This window comes from Anabrus simplex, chromosome 1, assembly GCF_040414725.1.
Source record: "Anabrus simplex isolate iqAnaSimp1 chromosome 1, ASM4041472v1, whole genome shotgun sequence".
Lineage (NCBI taxonomy): Eukaryota > Metazoa > Arthropoda > Insecta > Orthoptera > Tettigoniidae > Anabrus > Anabrus simplex.
Genome location: NC_090265.1, coordinates 516512173 through 516532631, shown reverse-complemented (window position 1 = coordinate 516532631; position 20459 = coordinate 516512173). Strand labels below are relative to the sequence as shown.

Here is a 20459-nt window from a genome sequence, read left to right as displayed (position 1 = left end):
AAACATGAAAACTCAAAAGGGTAAGGGTAATCTCCACATCTTCATATAGTGCTATCTTTAAACAAACTCTCCTCATCAATCCCAATTCTTCTACAGCCATCTCTTCTCAAACCCCGATAAGTTCATTTCTGCTTCTCAGCTTTAACACTCATCGAGGGGCCACCTCGACACATCTCCAGTCTTGATGCGGGAAGTGTATGATAAGAACGCTTGATAAATACAGGAAAAGGGAAGAAAATAAGATAAAGAGAACTACAGATAGCAAAAGATTAAGAACAAAGGAAAAACACTAAAGGAGAAAAGTATTGCGATGGGGATTGATGAGGAGAGAGCCTCTCTGTATGAAAGACGACAGTGTATGAAGATGTGGAGACTGTCCTTGTCTCCCCTTTCTGTTGCTCCCTCTTCCCACACTGAACTGCCATTATGTTTGTCCTAAATTGTATTTCTTTTCCCCTTCCTATCTCTAGCTATATGACATGATTTGACACTTGGTTGTTTCTTTCCAATACTTATATTACCCTGCTGAGTTCTTTTCTGTGTTCGTCCTTTGTTCCTAATCTTTTGTCCTATTATATGTTCCGTTTCATGTACTATATTTTTAAATACCAAGAGTTCATTTTAACCTGATTTATTAATTCTATTTGGTCTAATGAACAAAGAGTTTTGTCTAATTTCTAATCAAAACACAGCCGTTCAGTAACCATTCATTTTATCACTCCATATTAACTTGGATAATCGAGACTCTACTGTACCAGTGTGGATGCAATCATCATTCAAGGTGCATCGACACCCATCTGAATACTACCATGCGTATAATATCTGGTACAATAAGACCCACACCACTGCACTGGTTGCCATTGCTCACAGGGATAATGCACCTGATTTGCTCAGATCTACTGTCCCATGGAATTTCATCTTGATTTACCTGTGCATAAAGATCTGCTCACTCTTACTCCCAACAGGCTAAAGTCAAGCCACTCATTTGCATGATGCTCCTGAGATGGTTATGAGAGACTTTAACCCCTTCACAGAATGGACGGATCAGTGGGAAGCAGCAGCAATGGAGGTGCAGGGACATGCTGAATAAATGGAGTAATCTACCAACTTCCACATGTGACTATGAAGCTCCATGTGAAACCATTCACCAATTAGTGGATGAATTGGTAGTCAAGTGGACTTACTTATGGCAACTCCAGAAGCTGTGCAGTGGATTGAGAACCTTGCCATTCAGTTACAATGAACCAGAATTCCTTCTTTGTTGTGTATAGGTTTGTAAATATGGTATATTTCAAGAACAGTATTTGTGTGTGTGTGAGAGAGAGTATTAGCCATACAATAAATAAGGTATGCAATTACAAAAATCTATATTCAGAAAGAGATACAAATTTAACAGGTATTTGTCAAATCTCTGTATATATCTCACCACCCTGAATTTGTGGGGAAAAAAGCATGCTATAATGAAATAAATATAGTAATCTGTCATTCCAAACAAATAAAAATACTCACCTCATCCATTTGCCACAGACAACACATTCATGTGTAGGTTGTGGTCGACTGAGATTCAGCTCCTCACTTTGACCATGTTTCTTCTTGTGCTGGTTGAGATTCCCCAGTCGATTGAAGGCTGCCCCACATGCTTCACACTTGTGTGGTTTAACTCCCGAGTGACTCAGTTTGTGTTGCTTCACCAAAGCCTTGCTGTAAAATGCTCGACCACACACGTCACATCGGAAGTTCCTGGCTGTGGAATGCGACAGCTGGTGTTTGACAACAGATCGATTGTCCTTAAAGGTCTTACCGCAGGTAGGACATGAACACGGACGGTCTGTTGAGTGTGTCTTCATGTGCACACGAAGGCTCTGGGAGTTGGATAGCACCTTACCGCACAAATAACACAGCACACTATGACTTTTAGAATGAATCCTCTCATGTCTCCACATAGCACTCCTACTCCCGAATGTTTTATTACATATTTTGCAGGTTAAAGACTTGGGCTCCACGTGAATACGTTTATGTCTCCTCAGAGCCTTCTTAAAGTGAAAACTTTCACTGCAAACATCGCACGAGAATGGTTTCTCATCTGTGTGAAGACGTCTGTGTACTTCCAACTGATTCTTGATCAAATAATGGGCACCACAGAACTCGCAGATATTTTCAGGTGGGACATGCTTCTCTCGCATGTGACGCTTCAAAGCTTTGAGACCCAAGTAATTATTCCCACACTCATTGCAAGTGTAATTCTGTCTACGCTTGTACTTCCTAACTACCGTGGTCCCATCAGTACTCTTCCTATCACATGCATGTTCAGATATTTCGTGTATCAACAGTTTATTTTTACTTTCAAATGACTCACTACAAATCACACAAGAATAGACCTTAACACTCATATCAGTATCATCTGCAGCTGAAACCACTGTCTCTGCGACTTCATCAACTGGGTAGAAGGCAACTTGTTCCTGGTCCTTACTGCAAATTTCCTCCTCACCAACGGCTTCTAGCTCTACGGACCTGTCACAGTACAAGCTTTTGTTATTCACCTTAGAAACTAAGTAGTAGTATCTACATTTTTGATCATGCAAATATGTATGATAATTTTCACATCTGGTAACTACACAATTAAGAATTTTTATATTTTACTACTTTTAAGATATTTTCTGCATAACTTTGAGATTTGGGAGTATTTTTCTAACCGATTACTAATACCAAATATGTCGATTCTTTTCTGATAGGAAATAACATTATATACACTGTCTATAAAGTAAACCAAGAATAATGGCCAAGAGGATTCTTCACAGTGACTACACATCACCTCGTAAAATTGAAGGCCTTTGGGCTTAGCAGTGGTTTCTAGGTAGGCCAAAGCCCATCAGGGCAGTAGCAGCATTAGGGGAGGGAGTGATCTATGCAGTACAAAATGAAAGATTTTCTAATAAGAATTAGTTGTAAAAAATGTATTTCCCAGTACACAAATCCAAATTCTTCGTATTTTAATTTTCTCACATGAGAAACACTTAATGGAAAGATATTTCTCCCAAGGCCATTAATATCCATTTCCCTTATCTATCAATGTGTCCAAAAAGAAAAGTCACCAAACTATTGAAAAATTGAGAAGAGAAAATTATTTTATAATAATAATATAATGTTATTGGTTTTACGTCCCACTAACTACTCTTTTACGGTTTTCGGAGACGCCGAGGTGCCAGAATTTTGTCCTGCAGTAGTTCTTTTATGTGCTAGTAAATCTACTGACACGAGGCTGACGTATTTGAGCACCTTCAAATACCACCGGACTGAGCCAGGATCGAACCTGCCAAGTTGGGGCCAGAAGGCCAGCGTCTCAACCGTCTGAGCCAGTCAGCCCGGTGGAAAATTATTTTGTCAATCAAGGAATGCAAGAGAACATTTATCCTTTTTTTTCCACAAAAAGAAAATAGACTCCAAAATTCAGAGTCAAGAGGAGTAGGTATCAAGGGAAAAAAGAAAGTAGAATGAAGTAGAGTAAAAGATCTTGATACAAGAGTTTATGACAGCATGGAATGTTACCATAACACTCAAGTCTTATTACAGACAAATTTGGTTACAAAGTAGCAAAAAGTGTTCATACTAGTTTAATATTATGAAGGTGGGAATAATAAATGTTATGATCCTGACAGAAAATCAGAAGAGTTGACTGATTTTATGGAGAGGGAGAATGCTGAGTAATGTAATTCAATAATATTGCATAATACAGTATTGAAAAAGGTGGACCATACAACATTAATTTAATAATTATTATTGTGATCACAATTCAATACGGATCAAAACCATGAAGTTTATATCCTTTGATTACGTAGCCAACCAGGCAAAACAGAAAGTCTATTTATATTTAGGTCTTAAAGTCAAAATAGCGAAATTGGGCAAAGACACTGAATTTCTCAAACAGTGTATCACTCACAATTTGACACCCAACTTTCTTAAAAGCAAGTTTAAGTATCATCATTCTTCTTTTCAAATTATTAAAACCCAAACTAGAACAAATAAGCTTTCGCTGAGAGAGGAGATCAAATTTTTGTGCAAGAAAAAGTCCTTTTTTAACCATAGATTATATGAGACTCACCCCAAAACTATAAGTTTACTTTCAGATGCTCACTGGAACCTATTTCAAGTCCAAGTTGACAAGAGATTATTTATTGTATTATCAATGAAACAACAAACCCTAGAGAAAAAGCTGCATACGTTAATGAACTCTAAACTCAACAATAACTATGTTAAAGAAACCAACAAAAACACTAGGCCTAAAATGCCCAACCAATTTCACCCTCCAATCATAAATTTTTCCAAGGTACCATTGAATTAAGACGAAAATTCCATTTTAGCCAAGGTCCCTAAACACAATTGGCCTAATTTGAACACTCTGAACACAGCCAACAGTACAACAGTAGAAGCAGAATTAGCCGTTAGCAAATTGCCAGCAGAGAAACAAGACGAAGTAAGAATTGAAGTAAAAAGAAAATTAAACTCATTCTTAACACAAAAAACAATATTAAATCTTGCAATTCACCCCTTACTACTCATGATGACAACAGCTGCAAGGATTTGATTCTCATACAAAAGCAAATACATACTCCCAAAAAGAAAATCAATGATAATTTATAATTACGGAAGCAGATAAAGGTAACACTATCGTCATAATGGACAAAAACGAATATGTAAACAGAACAAATCAATTTTTTAAAGATAGCTCATTCTCTACAGTAAAGAAGGACCCTACCCTGAGAATCCAAAATCAACTTAAGCAGACCCTCAAGAATACTTCATATCTATTGACAGATCAGGAAAAAACTAAATTAATTAATGAAACCGTGTTTACCCACCGCCAAAGCCCTCCCCAAGATACACAAAACCGGCGTCCCCATTCGCGCGATCATTAACTATAGATAGAGTCCGTTATATAAAGCATTACAATTAAAGATTATTAAGAAGGAACTATAATTTTTTGTTGAACAAATCCATCGAAAACACTAAAGAATTGATCGATAAATTAAAAAAGTATAACATTCAATCCAATCATTCTCTCCACTCATTTGATTTTTGATTTTTTTTTTTCTATTTGCTTTATGTCGCACCGACACAGATAGGTCTTACGGCGACGATGGGATAGAAAAGGCCTAGGAAGTGGAAGGAAGCGGCTGTGGCCTTAATTAAGGTACAGCCCCAGCATTTGCCTGGTGTGAAAATGGGAAACCATGGAAAACCATCTTCAGGGCTGCCGACAGTGGGGCTCGAACCCACTATCTCCTGATTACTGGATACTGGCTGCCCTTAATCATTTGATATTGTAAACATTTATCCTAGCATACAAATCTCCAAGGTATAACCCATCATTCAAAACAATTTAAGCAAATACAGCAGCCTAAGTATATTATGTCTATGCTTAAATTAGTTATAAGCAACAATTATTTTACTTTCGATAATGTTATTTATCAACAAGAAGGATTGGCTATGGGATCGCTGGCCTCAGGTATCTTAGCCAAGATTTACTTGGATTTTTTGGAACACACCAAAATTAATAATAATAACTTTGACAACATCCTTTTCTGAGCAAGATATGTAGATGATACCATAGTAATTATGGATGAGAGCATCACAGACGCTGCCACCACCCTCATTAATCTAAATAACATTGACCTGCACATAAAATTCACACCTGAATCCGAAACTGAACGGAAAATTAATTTTTCAGACTATTATCAGGCACCCAAGCTACTTAAGAAAAAACATTTTCAGAAAACCCATCCAAACAGTCACTACAATTCATCAAAATTCTTCACAACCCCAAATTCACAAACGAGCATCGTACAACAGCACGGTGTACCGAGCCTTCAATGTTCCAATGTCTAAAAGAGACCTCAAAAATTAGTTGAACAACATTCGTAATATAGCTTAATATAACAGATACAACAGTTTCTTCATTGAAAAAATAATCAATAAATATAAATATCGCCCCTCTACCACTTTGAAAAAAGATAAACAAAACAACTCCTCCCTTTCTATCTTTACGTTCAACGAACAAATTTACAAAGTCACCAACATCTTTAAAAGGCACGATGTAAAAGTAGTTTTCAAAGCCAACAATAGGAATGCACAAGTCTTACATAATGCCACATCCATAAATAAGTTCAATAGTTTTTCAAAATCAGGAGTATACAGGATTATTTGCAACAGTTGTAATTGTTCTTACGTCGGACAAACCGGGAGGAATTTTAATATAAGGTATGACTATAATCACAAATTCACAGACATAAAACAAGATATGGAAATTCTCAAAATCATCAACAAAGGACCCCTCCTTAACATTACTGAAAGCTACTTCATACTTATAGATCAATATTTAAACCCAAATCATAATCTTAATGACATTTCAGAAAAGCCAAATATCCTATTTGACCTTCTAATTCCCATTTTTAGAAACGTCAAATCAACAAGTCATAATTCAGTTTTTCATAATATTCACAACACCTTTCCTCAGCAGCCATCTCTTTTCCCATATCCTTTGGCCCCGCCTTAATTTCCCCCCTTCCCCTCCACCCCCTCCTCTCCTTTCGCCAACCTCACCCCTTGCCCCGCCCATTCCTTTTCCTTGAATCTCACAACCGTTAGTATGAGGCACACAACAATACACCATGCACCACATGCCGCAACAAGAGGTAAGTCTCATATAACCTATGCCATTTGACTAACACGCTCTCTCTCTCTCCTTCTATTCATTAATTTTATCTAAATTTATCTATCATTTATTCAGGTTAACTTCATGGACACCACAATGAATTACAAATTTATACCAGCCACAAATTAAGAATGTGTCAGTTTTAACCATATCTTCATGTGCCGTCCTGACAATGTCCAACAGCATTTCAGCATGTTTTTAACAAGCACTACAGGAACATTGGTTGATGTGGAAACACCATCTAGCAGTTTTGTGTCAGCTGGTGGTTATTTACAATGGCATCCAGTGGGTTGCATACTGCTAATACCACTCAAGTAGATCTGGTGATTGATGATCTGACTACAGAATCAACATTTACCAGTTCCAGTTTTGCAATTGAAATTGTAATGATTAGCAGTGATGGAACTAACAATTCTATCAATATCGATACAAGAGTCTAGATAATGAGCAGCATACTCCAGATACTAAGAATTTAGAGCCTAATTTATTTTTCAGATTTCACACTTAGTTCATCCCATATTTTAATGTTAATTATGTGTTTGTACGTTAGTTTTCATGTCAACTGTGTGTTTCCGAGGACATGCTTGGCTCGCCAGGTGCAGGTCTTTTATTTTGACTCCCGTAGGCAACCTGCGCTTCGTGTTGAGAATTAAATGATTACGAAGACGACACATACACCCAGCCCCCATGCCAGCTAAATTAACCGATTATGGTTAAAATTCCTGACCCTGCCGGGAATTGACCCCGGGACCCCTGTAACCAAATGCCAGCACGCTAACCATTTAGGCATGGAGCTGGACAGGTTATCACATAAGAAGACATTACAATAAAAAATGGTCTCAAATTTCACTCTGGGAAAAATCAAGTGATAACACATATTATGTCTTTCAATAAATTAAACTCAAATTGATAACGATTTATTTATTTATTTATTTATTTATTTATTTATTTATTTATTTATTTATTTATTTATTTATTTATTTATTTATTTATTTATTTATTTGCATCTAACGAATCTTTTTGAGCAGTGGCGGCCGGTCAGTACGTGCTACCGGGCTCCAGCACGTAGCTTGGAACTGTAAGGAATATTATTTATGTACAGTACAATTATCCTGGTGCCTTTTCGTTGTTTTGAGTACGATATGAATTTGTGTTTTGTGCAAATCAGGACGAGATCTGTCGAACATCTAGCGCCGTTCTCCCGGGGAACAAGGCTCGTGCTCATGTGAAGTGAGCCCTTGCCTGTAGCCTGAAGGAAGCAATACGCAGGCGCAGCCAAGCTTGCAACACTCCCCCTAGCCGGCGAAGTATACCGTAAACCGGGATCAACTTTCACTGATCCCGTTTATAGTTACTTCCTCTCCCGCAAGGGGGTAGAATTACTCGATGTCTCCTGCTACCCGGACCGCAGCGAGGGATCCAGTCGGCCGTGCTTATGTTGAACGTGGTAAGCGAATCTGCCACTAGAGAGTAGCATCGTCTGGGTTCGAAAGTAAAGCGTAAGTGGAGGCAATCTATCTCACACATGCATTTTAAAATATCCATCTTCCTTTTGTGTCAAAAATAAGGAATTCGTAGGTGAGTCAAAGAATCTTTGACTGACCCTAAATGTTATCCCGCATTACAATGTAATTTACTCTGGTGAAATGAAATAGCGTATGGCTTTTAGTGCCGGAAGTATCCGAGGACATGTTTGACTCGCCAGATGCAGATCTTTTGATTTGACTCCCGTAGGCGACCTGCGAGTCGTGATGAGGATGAAATGATGATGACGACAACACGTACACCCAATGATGGTTAAAATTCCAGACCCTGCCAGGAATCGAACCCGGGATCCCTGTGACCAAAGGCCAGCGCGCTAACCATTTAGCCATGGAGCCGGACATTTACTCTGGTAATAGGGGAGGTCTCAATGAATCAGTTGGCAGCTCTTTCAGTTGCTTTGTGCGTTTTTAAATCTCGCAGTTATATTACTGGTGCGTATTTTTTCTGTCATTGTGTTAATGCTAAAGTTTATACGAAGATTTATCAAATTATTTATCCACTGCAGTGTATATAAAGTGAAATTAAATTAGTGTTCTTAGTAGGGATCTATATTCCCACGATTCTATTTGCACTGATGTAAGTTGCGCCATTAGGTTAGTAAAAACAATATTTCTCCAACGAATTATATCTCGTAGACAGTTGTCGAAGAATTCATTTGCTTCCAAATTAATGTTGTTTTTGTTTGTTCTGAGTTATAAATTGTGAGAAAAGTAGTAGTAGTAGTAGTAGTAGTAGTAGTAGTAGTAGTAGTAGTAGTAGTAGTAGTAGTAGTAGTAGTAGTAGTAGTAGTAGTAGTAGTAGTAGTAGTAGTAGTAGTAGTAGTAGTAGTAGTAGTAGTAGTAGTAGTAGTAGTAGTAGTAGTAGTAGTAGTAGTAGTAGTAGTAGTAGTAGTAGTAGTAGTAGTAGTAGTAGTAGTAGTAGTAGTAGTAGTAGTAGTAGTAGTAGTAGTAGTAGTAGTAGTAGTAGTAGTAGTAGTAGTAGTAGTAGTAGTAGTAGTAGTAGTAGTAGTAGTAGTAGTAGTAGTAGTAGTAGTAGTAGTAGTAGTAGTAGTAGTAGTAGTAGTAGTAGTAGTAGTAGTAGTAGTAGTAGTAGTAGTAGTAGTAGTAGTAGTAGTAGTAGTAGTAGTAGTAGTAGTAGTAGTAGTAGTAGTAGTAGTAGTAGTAGTAGTAGTAGTAGTAGTAGTAGTAGTAGTAGTAGTAGTAGTAGTAGTAGTAGTAGTAGTAGTAGTAGTAGTAGTAGTAGTAGTAGTAGTAGTAGTAGTAGTAGTAGTAGTAGTAGTAGTACCAAGTTTGAAGTATGAGTTGTTCATCATGGCAATATGCAGAGCTTGTTTTTTGTAGCACGTAGGACGATTTTTTCACGAGCCGCCACTGTTTTTGAGAGACATCTGTATGCAGTAGACAAGTGTAGAAATCAGTTCATTGGAAGGGGGAAACTGACTCAGGCCTATGAAACTACCATGAATGAAATAATCAGTACTCTAGAGCATGATGAGATAAGGCCTAGAGCCTTCAATAAGTCTCTCAATCACGGCCATCCATCAATACTTCACATCACAATCTGCATGGTTGCTAGGTAACATCGAGTCACAAATTTTGCATTGTTAATTTTCAGATGACCCCCAGCCAGGAGACATATTTATGTCAAAAAGTGCTAATGATTGTATTGTGATGACTTGACGTAGCAAATCATGTCCCTTTTATGATGTTGGGCAGTCCATTAAATTTTACCAGATTGTTGCCAACAATGGGTCTTTTGCATAGAAATAAGTAAATACTTAACATACTGGAAATGTTGGCTGCTGGATTCAGCTTATTTCAATAGGTTATGACATGCCTCGCAGGAAACTGTATACCGTATCAGTGTGAATATAACCAGTATCTTCAAGCATGTGTTTGAGTGAAGAAGAATTACCTCTAGAAAGTGGACGTCAAAGGCTGATTTTGACCAAGCTGCTTAAAGAATGCACTGTTCTTTTAAACAAACCAATGATGCCAGGTATTGTGCAGGCTAAAGAAAAAGCATGGAAAGATATTATATAGGAATTTCTGAAGAACACTACGAAAAGTATTACTACAAAAAAGTTGAGAAAAATGTTCAATAATATGAAAACAGATGTGGAAAAAAAACGACAAAAATGCAATAGGAAACAAAAAATTAAGTTACGTGAGTAAGAAAAACAGTTTTAGGACTTCTAGATTTTGAACATAATCCAGTTTTCAAGAGAATTCCAGGTGCTTGTGCTGTTGGTTCTGGACCAAATGAAGAGAAGAGTATCCCAGGAAACATGGAAGAAGGGACAATCTCACAACTTTCTCCAACTGCAACTGCATATACTGAACAGAAAAACAAGCGACCATTAAGGAAGAAATTCAAGTTAGAAATGGAAAAAGAAAATTGAAAAATGATCAACTCAAGAACTGCAGCGTCTTGTTCTAGTAGAACAATTACACCCTGCTAGATTACAAAGACTTAGTGCTCTATCACAACTTTCAGATCTATCAGCAGCAAATAGTGAGACCTGACTGGATTCTAGCATACTTACAGACCTACAAAAACTCATCAGTCTGTAGCATTTATGTTAAAAATTGTGTCTTTTGGTCATTTGATGTACTTTTACGTGACCCTTTGTTTAGTTATTTTAGCATAAATTTCCTTTGGCAAATAGAATTGGACAGTTACTCTCAGTACAACATATTTTTTTGTTTTCATGTTCTTTGTAGTACACAACTTCCAATATCCATAATGCATTGCACTAATACATAACCTATATTAATGGCATTACAGCAGTTTGTACTTTAAGTCCGGTGAGTATCAAGTACTTCCATTATTGCATTATGCTTCCTGATGCCTCTGTGCTGTAGGTAACTAGTTTTGATTCAACCTGGATATTCTTTGCAGCTGTCTTCTAAGTTTTCCTCTGTAAACTCCAAGTCTTGTAAACATTTGCTGATGGTGTGTAAAACTGCACAGTATACAATTACTTTTGGCACCTTTTTCTAAATATATTTGACTTCACTACCCAAAATGGGGAACCTTTGTTTGAGTTACCCAAATACTCTTTCCATTATGACTCTCTCCTTCGAGTGCACTACGTTGAATAATTCTACACTTGTGATCAGTTCACTTGTGTCACAAGTAACTTGCACATTTATGCTAGGGAATCCTTTCCGGTTTACATAATCACCTCCAAACATCAAAGGTTTTTTAAAATTGATATGACCGAGCTCGATAGCTGCAGTCGCTTAAGTGCGGCCAGTATCCAGTATTCGGGAGATAGTAGGTTCGAACCCCACTGTCGGCAGCCCTGAAAATGGTTTTCCGTGGTTTCCCATTTTCACACCAGGCAAATGCTGGGGATGTACCTTAATTAAGGCCACGGCCGCTTCCTTCCCACTCCCAGCCCTTCCCTGTCCCATCGTCGCCATAAGACCTATCTGTGTCGGCGCGACGTAAAGCAACTAGCAAAAAAAAAAAAAAAAGAAATATATGTGAATGCAGTCCAACGCATCGATGACTGTAGGTATTTGAAACCTATTTGACCATTTCAATTTAGCCAAATTCATGGTTCGTAAATCAGACAGAAACTTTATCTATTGGTGTGCCTTCTCCATTACGCTATCAGCGACGCTATTTATTGTCCTGCAGACTGTTGTATAGTGAACTCCACAATCATCTGCAACACCTGTCTGGAATCCAGGATCACTCTGAAAACGAAGAAACATCTCCATCTTTTGTCGTGAACTATGTGCTCCTCCTCCTGTTTCATCAACTTCTGTCAAAAAATGATCTATCAGATAATCGACACTGTTGTCTTCAAAATGTAACAAATGTTTGGATCGGTTAGGACTAATATTATTTCTGTCCTTGTAACATTTCTTGCTGAGTAAATTCAAGAGTCCTGCCTTATCCAAAGTGAGATAAGCACAAACAAGTATTCCCTTCAGCTTCCTTGAAAATATTTAAGAGCTTACTTCTTGATTTAAGACAATACTTGTCTTTACTCAACCGAAATAAGTACTGGAAAATTTTTAAGGCTCTACTTATGCTTTAAGGCAATACTCAAGACTTGAAGTGTTTACTCACCTCAATTAAGTAAAACATTCAACAAATGATAAGTAAGTACTTAAATTACCTCAGTGACTTGCTGGCAGACATGAGCAAAATAAAATACCTCTCGCGGACCAAACATACATCATCATACCTCTTCGGTTGATAACCGTAGTTGTAATTTGGAGTGGGCTCCAACTAACGTCCATTAACTTCGATAGTCAATTATGAAAAAGTCTTTCAGCAAAACAATTCCACCGTCTTGTCTAAACAACCGACAGGAGAAGGCTACTTTGGATTCAGTGGATAACAAACTGAAAGACGGCAATGAGTCGGAGCATTGGTGATCAAATAAATATAGGATTCAACATAATCAAATTAACTATATAGTGATACATAATATTAATTCCTTACCGAGAATTGGAAAACTTAAAAGTTTTATAAATGAATTGGGTACACAAATTTTAATAGCAGGACTTCAAGAAATGAGAAACACAATAGAAGAGCCATTTGAATCTCAAGGTTACAGAATATAAAAAGGAAAAACCAGGCCAAAGAGTTATAAAACAATGTCTCCAATTTGGAACAGGATTTATAGTGATTATAAAAATAATAGATTCCATTCATGAATTGTATTTTTGGGCTTATGCCGTGTAAATAATTATAAACACACTCAACATTTCAAAAGGAACCTTGCCTTTCTTCATCAGGAGACAAAAGAGAAAAGAAACGACGTATTGATGGTTGCTAGGAGAAAGCAACAAGGAAGCTTCAAATGGTGCTAAAAGCTGTATAGGGGACGCCATTTTAGCCCAATGCTAGAGACAATGAATAGTAACAGCAAAGCATTACTCTCTAATGGTTCTGATTATAGGTAGTCATGATTCACTGAGAATGTAACCTGTATCGCGGTTGAAATTATCTGGATATTTACGTATTTCAACCGCCTCCCTGATAATTCTTGGGCGATATTGCTTTATACGGGCAAGAACATCCACTTCTTGGAACAAGACGTCATGACCAGGTGTTAGGGCATGCTCAGCAACAGCTGATTTATCAGGTTGGTTGAGTCTGATACATCTGGTATGTTCTTTGATGCGAGTACACACCGTTCTCGAAGTCTGCCTAAATTACAACAACCTGGTATCTACAGAGTTCCCTGTACTTGTGGCAAGGTTTATATTGGGCAGACTTCGAGAACGGTGTGTACTCGCATCAAAGAACATACCAGATGTATCAGACTCAACCAACCTGATAAATCAGCTGTTGCTGAGCATGCCCTAACACCTGGTCATGACGTCTTGTTCCAAGAAGTGGATGTTCTTGCCCGTATAAAGCAATATCGTCCAAGAATTATCAGGGAGGCGGTTGAAATACGTAAACATCCAGATAATTTCAACCGCGATACAGGTTACAACCTCAGTGAATCATGGCTACCTATAATCAGAACCATAAGAGAGTAATGCTTTGCTGTTACTATTCATTGTCTCTAGCATTGGGCTAAAATGGCGTCCCCTATACATCTTTGGGCACCATTTGAAGCTTCCTTGTTGCTTTCTCCTAGCAACCATCAATACGTCGTTTCTTTTCTCTTTTGTCTCCTGATGAAGAAAGGCAAGGTTCCTTTTGAAACGTTGAGTGTGTTTATAATTATTTACACGGCATAAGCCCAAAAATACAACTCATGAATAGTTACACGGGCCGTGAAAGTCTAAATGATAATATAATAGATTCCATTATAGATTTTCAAACAATATCACCAAGAATTGAAACGTTGACTTTTAAAATTACAAACAAAATTTATACTACAATAAATGCTGAAATCATGGCAAAAGCATTCTGCAAACTTTTGAAAATTGTGCAGAACCAAAGGAATTTCTACAAATTCCTACAAATACTCCGATAAAAAACAAAATTAATACTAAAGAAAGTCATGCGAGAATGGGTAAAGAAATGTCATTCAAACATCAAGATAGGGAGAAATATTAAACTTAATTGCCTAGCATTGACAGACGATCTTGCATTACAAGCAAAGTAGTATGGACGAAACTAAATTTCAAATTGAAAAACTCGAGAAAATTGCTGCAAGAATTGGACTGCAAATATCATTTGAAAAGACTGAAATGATGCCGACCTTCAGAATTGAAACACCAGCCATTCACCTCGACAATGTCAAACAATAAGCAAATTATCACAAAAATAATTTATTCTATTATCACCGCCTATTCAATACAAGCCACGTGCTATGTGGATGAAATCTACACAATACTATATACACTTCTCAGAGACATGTTTTACCACTTGTTAAGGGCATCATCAGCCTGTAGGTAATCTTAAGGTCAAATGTCTGAAACATTATTTATTCATACATGGATTACAATTAAAAATATGTTACACATTAAAAACATCTTAAAGTTAACATGCTACAGTTATAATATAAGAAATGACACATTACACACTATGAGTATCGAGAATTGATAGTGTCTATACTCATAAAAATTAAAATGAAAACTAAAAAATTTTAAAAATTAAAATTAAAATTTGCAGATCATTGGGATAGTAACAGTCTTGAGTAGAGAGTGTAATCTTCTTAGGGTACATTAATCCCAAATGTTCTGTACCTGAACTTCATAAAAACAATGTCAATTATAAACAACAGCTGGATATTTATGAATAAATTAGATGGATTGAGTGTTGTTATTAAAATGTTGTAATTTAAAAAAATGATCGTATGTTTTCTGTCACTTAAAGTGGTGTCACAATTCCAAGTTTAGGCTGTAGCTTGATTGCTGAATTGTGTCCTTGACGTTACAAACAGTTGCGTGTGAACAGTCATACTTGTAGATGTGATTATTAGCCTTTGAGAGGGATACTGTCTGTCAAGGTAGTGCTAAGTAGATCTAACTGTTCTGGTGGCTCCTGCCTGTCAGTCAATAAGCCGGGTGACACGGGTGATACAATCTTGCTAAGCAAGACAAGAGGAGACATACTCAATGCTTATTTCCTATGAAGAAATTCTCATTCTTCCACCTTCAAGAAAGTTTTCTGTGAGTCTCCCATTCGATCACCATCAGCACTGTGGCAAGACTAATTTCCCCTGCATCTTGATCTCATTCTACCTACTTACCAAGAGTAACAAAGCTCCTTAAACAACAAAAATTGACATTATAATTTAGAACATAACACTTCAAACTAACATTACACTAGCATACTAACATTTATTATTACGAGCTTAAGGATCAAGATTTTAAGACCATTATTGTTTACATGCATAAATTATGTCACAAGACAACTAAATATACTATTAATACTGAGGCCTATTTGAATATGAATCCAGTGTATGAATGTATACAGCTCAATTTCTTTTTTTTAATATGCAAAATATTAATGTTCTTTACTACAAATAAGACATATTCCTAGAAAACAAATTGTGCCATGAGTTAAGATATTTTAAAGGGGTTTATCTAAACCCTCCCTTCTCATACTATTGATTAGATGTTTTCGAACAACTAGTATTTTAGATAACAACTGATTAATTTCTATCTAAATTCTGCATTTTCCAATGCTTACACATAAGTGCCCTTACATGTTTTCTTGTGTATCCAGGTGTTTAGTTTTTCTTATTTAAGATCATTGTTTTAAAAAGACAGAACAGTACCTAACTACAGAAAAATTTTAATAAGTGTCAAAAGACATTTGATGAACAATTTTAAGACTGTTTCAGGAGCATCACTTCATTTTAATAATTTGCTTTGACTGTTAGTATAGTTTTGACTGGAATATATTTGTTAACACATAGTATTCTTACAATCAGGTGTTAAGATAAATTATTATGAAAATATCGCAATCCCAACGATCTGTGATTTTGGGGAAAAGGATTCCACAATAAGGGTGAAACATGTCCCAATTGATTGTAATGTATAAATCTTGAGCATTCTTTTTCTTTTTTTTCTTCTTTTTTTTTGCTAGTTGCTTTACGTCGCACCGACACAGATAGGTCTTATGGCGACGATGGGACAGGAAGGGGCTAGGAGTGGGAAGGAAGCAGCCGTGGCCTTAATTAAGGTACAGCCCCAGCATTTGCCTGGTGTGAAAATGGGAAACCATGGAAAACCATCTCTTGAGCATTCTTATGAATATAATGTATTAAAAAGGTTGACCATATAATAAATTTGATTTGTTTTAACTTTTTAACTTAAAAGATATCACATATGAAATACTATTGTATCTTATCAATGCTTTGCCGAAGTAATGATGAAACCAATATCCGGCACAAACGTACGGCACACAGACAAGCACAAGCTGTTTTGGAAGCTTTCGTCAGATAATCTCACACACAGCCATAGTGTATGAAGTTTCATTACAGAAAAAAACCTCTCACTAACATATGTTGAACTAAATATTGAGAGAGATTTAGCAGCCTCATAATGCAGGCGCAGAAAGTCTACTCGCTGGAAATGTTCGAAAATCCTTTCGTACTTTTGACAAGGAAGAACTTATCTCGAAGACGTGCGGTAGGCTGGAGATCGATAAGTTCCATCTGCAAGTGAACAGGAGCATCATCGACTGAAACAATGAGTGTTTGTGGAAGAGGGGATAGAATATTAATATCTTGAAATCGTTCTGTGAATTATTTCTTGATGTCTACAATTACTGAAACATACTCTTCAAATGTGGCACATTCACAAACAGAGTCCAACGTTGGAAAATGCATTGCGTTTCTGCACTTGAGCTGGCTTTCTCAATGTACAAGTTTTTTATTGAATGCTTCCACTTTCTCGACCATATTAGATATTACATTGATTTCACCTTGCATAGCAACATTGAGAACATTCATATGATTGGTAATATCAACTAGGAATGCAAGGTGTGCTATCCACTGAGGGTGTTCTAATTTTGACTCATGTTTGTTTTTCTCATTTAAGAAGTTAACTAGCGCAAGTCTCAGCTCAAAAAATCTGCTTAAAACCTTACCATCGCTAAGCCAACGGACACCACTGTGCTACACAATGTCATCATACTCTTGGTCTCCTTCTTTCACAAATTTCCTAAACTGCTAGTGCATCAAGTTGTGGGACCTTAGGTAGTTTACAGGGTGGGCAACAACTTCCATGACATCTCCTAACTTGGCTTACGCCACACAAATTGCTTGTTAGTGCAAAATGCAATGAATGCCAGGCAACGTGGTCTTATTGCACCCAAGTTTATTCCATAACAAGGCAATGAATCCCCTTTTGTTGCCTCACATTCCCAGTGCACCATCTGTCGTAACAGATATCAGTTTATTCCAATCCAAACCAACTACATTAATGACATTTTCTACAGCTCTAAGGATGTCTGTACCTGTGGTGGTAGTGGTGTTAATGGACACTATATCTAAAAGATCCTCTGTAAGGCACTGAATTTGCATCTAACATTAACAGCCAATGGATTTCTTCAACGTCGATACTAATGTTATTCAGCACACTCGTAACCAGTTACGAGTGCGATACTGCCAGCCAGAGAGCAAAGAGGAATGTTGGCAGGCGGACGTTAACAAATTAATACAGGCCTAATGCTCACAGCTTTGATTTCAGCAATATTCTCAGTACATGCCTAGCAGATGCACACACATGTATGCATTATTATCTGCTGCTTTGTTAAAAGTGCTGGTTTGAGTACTAGCAGGCAAATGCTAAGTTGACTTCTGTAGCGAACACTATATTGAAATGAATCAATAAAATTAACAGCTGCAGCAAAAGAGTTAAAATAATACAGAAGCTTTCCTTGTAACAAACGCACTGCTTATGAAAAAAATAAAGATTTCTTAATGATGGAATAAAAAACTCAAGAACTAAATAAATGATGATTTTCCATACAAATCTGATTCCTGGATGTATCTCTATACCTACCTCAAGTTCTCCTGAGGTGGATCAGTCTTAATGGTGAGGAACTCCGTGAGAGTAGATTCCAATTCCGCAGGGTCATAGGATTTATTACCTTGGACCTCTTGCAAATTCTGAAGCAATTTAAAGGCATTTCACAGAATTAAAATTTATTTAAAAGAATGATTTAATACTTTGAAAAGGAGGCAGTAATGATTAATAATGTTAAAGATTGAATTACCATATTTACGTGCATAATTTTCTCACTTTTTAGCAGGTTTTAAAAAATAGGGGTAGGAAAAAATTATGCAAATTTTGAATCTAAATTACCAATGGAATTCCATCACTTTTTCAGTAGGAGCCTTTGGCAATCACCAGCATACAGACGTCCTTTACAGAGAAATGCTATTCCTCTAAATGAATATATACAACCATCCTCTACTTGCTTTAAACTTTGAAATTCCTATAATGCTTTCTCTGTACCTCCAGTCCCTGTAACTGCAACATTTTGTATGAAAATTAATATCTGTTTTTTCTCAATCCAGTTACATATTTTAACAGTTCCTTGTTTGATTTCAGCCTACTGGCCCAATTTTATTCCGCTGAATGATAGCTGTTTTCTTGATACACTACAACTTTTTTTCTTATGGTACTTATGCCTGTAGCATGTATCTGATGGTTCTACAAAAAAACTCACGAGTTGCAGCAGGACTGCCATTATATTCTGCTAATGCAATCACAGTTAATTGAAATTGTGCTTTGTAACTCCTATTTTCCTTACCAACCACTATGCACTTATGTAAGTAAATAATTAGCACAGAGGCCAGTACATATTTACAGAACAAAAGCGTACCCCCCATGTGGTTACTACTAGCATACTAGCAATGTGTGCATAGACTAACATTATGCATAGAGTGTAGAGCCGAGTGGTCTTGTGACTGCAGTGTTGCTGCTCGCACTTCTCAGTTGTTGCATACAAACTGATGACCAGCCATTCAAACAATAGGGCTATGGCTAAACAGGCAATGTTAAAAGCATTTAAAAAATTCTATTTTTCAGATATGAATGTAACACGTTATTCTGTTTAACCTGGCTAAACTGTATGTTAAATTACTCAGTCATCTATGCATTATATGACACAGGTTTCAGAATGTGCTGGCTACACAATGTATAACATTTGTCTTTGTTGTAGAGCGAGCCTTGGTGTACCCCATCATGCATTTTTAAAGAAATGAATTGTTTTGGAATGTCATGGTGGAATTAAGCACACCATCAAAAACAACTGTTTTGTTACTGGCTGACAGATAATGTTGTGAACAGAAGAGGCAGAGAAAGTGATGGATACTTAACATACATGTAGCTGCTGAAGGTTGTAACCTTTAAGGCTATGCAGTCAAAAAATGAAATTTTATTTTTATAAACAGGCTGTGGATTTTCATTCATTATTATTTTTATCCTTAATCTCTAATATAGGTCTTTGTGACATATTATATGCCTTTTGAAGAAAGTAACGTCCGCTTGTTTGCTGAGGACGTGGCTTCAAAGCAGCTATTTTGAGAGTTAAGGCACATATTTCTGTGCAAGAACCCCTGTAGTAGTACCTTCAATTAGCAATAACACTTATTTCGAAATTCAAATATTTCGTTAATATTTTTAGATTTGAATAGCATTTTTAGTGAGAAAAATTTGTTATATTAACTTCAAAGTTATTGCTACCTGAAGCGGCTCTCATTCTGAGCAGTAAGAAGGTTTGATAGAAAAAAATCGGTTCAGCGATATACCTGTGGTGTATGTACCTTTCAGACTCTGCAAAATGTTAGCTGAATCAAACACAGACACACACACACACACATACACAGCGGCAAGGGAGCACACGGTCACCCAGACTCTCTTTACCTCTCCTCCCTCACCATCCCCAACCTAGTTCTACCTTTGCTATATGCAGCTCCTTCCCGCTGACTCATCCAATCAGTCTATACCAAAGAGTTTTTACATGAAATATACCAGAGTCTTGCAGAAACGATAGAAGAATATTATCTCACCCATTACGCCTTGCATTTGCTAATTTTGTGTTTGTTTTTTGTGATGGAGTTATAGCGGGGTTTACACCTATAACACTGTTTTTCATTCTATAATATTCACATTTTATTCAAGAATCCTACAAAAACATCGTCCTCCATGGAAACCTTCCAAAAAAGTCCAAGCTGCAAGGGCCACTTGGGAGAAAAGAAAAGAAGTCTTAATGAGTGTTTCAAATAATTCTATTCAATTGGAAGACTCCAAGGAAATAC

At 36.9% G+C, this 20459-nt stretch overlaps 1 protein-coding gene across 2 annotated transcripts in view; it reads right to left on the bottom strand.

Moving 5' to 3' along the window:
- LOC136857057 (zinc finger protein ZFP2) overlaps window positions 1-20459 on the bottom strand; it is a 146514-nt gene that overhangs the window by 37577 nt on the left and 88478 nt on the right. For both annotated transcript variants that reach the window (XM_067135420.2, XM_067135421.2), the window contains exons 5-6: window positions 18196-18302; window positions 1510-2511 (exon numbers count right to left, since the gene is read on the bottom strand). In XM_067135420.2, coding sequence (XP_066991521.2) covers window positions 1510-2511; window positions 18196-18302 — 1109 coding nt within the window. The remainder of the gene's footprint in view (window positions 1-1509; window positions 2512-18195; window positions 18303-20459) is intronic.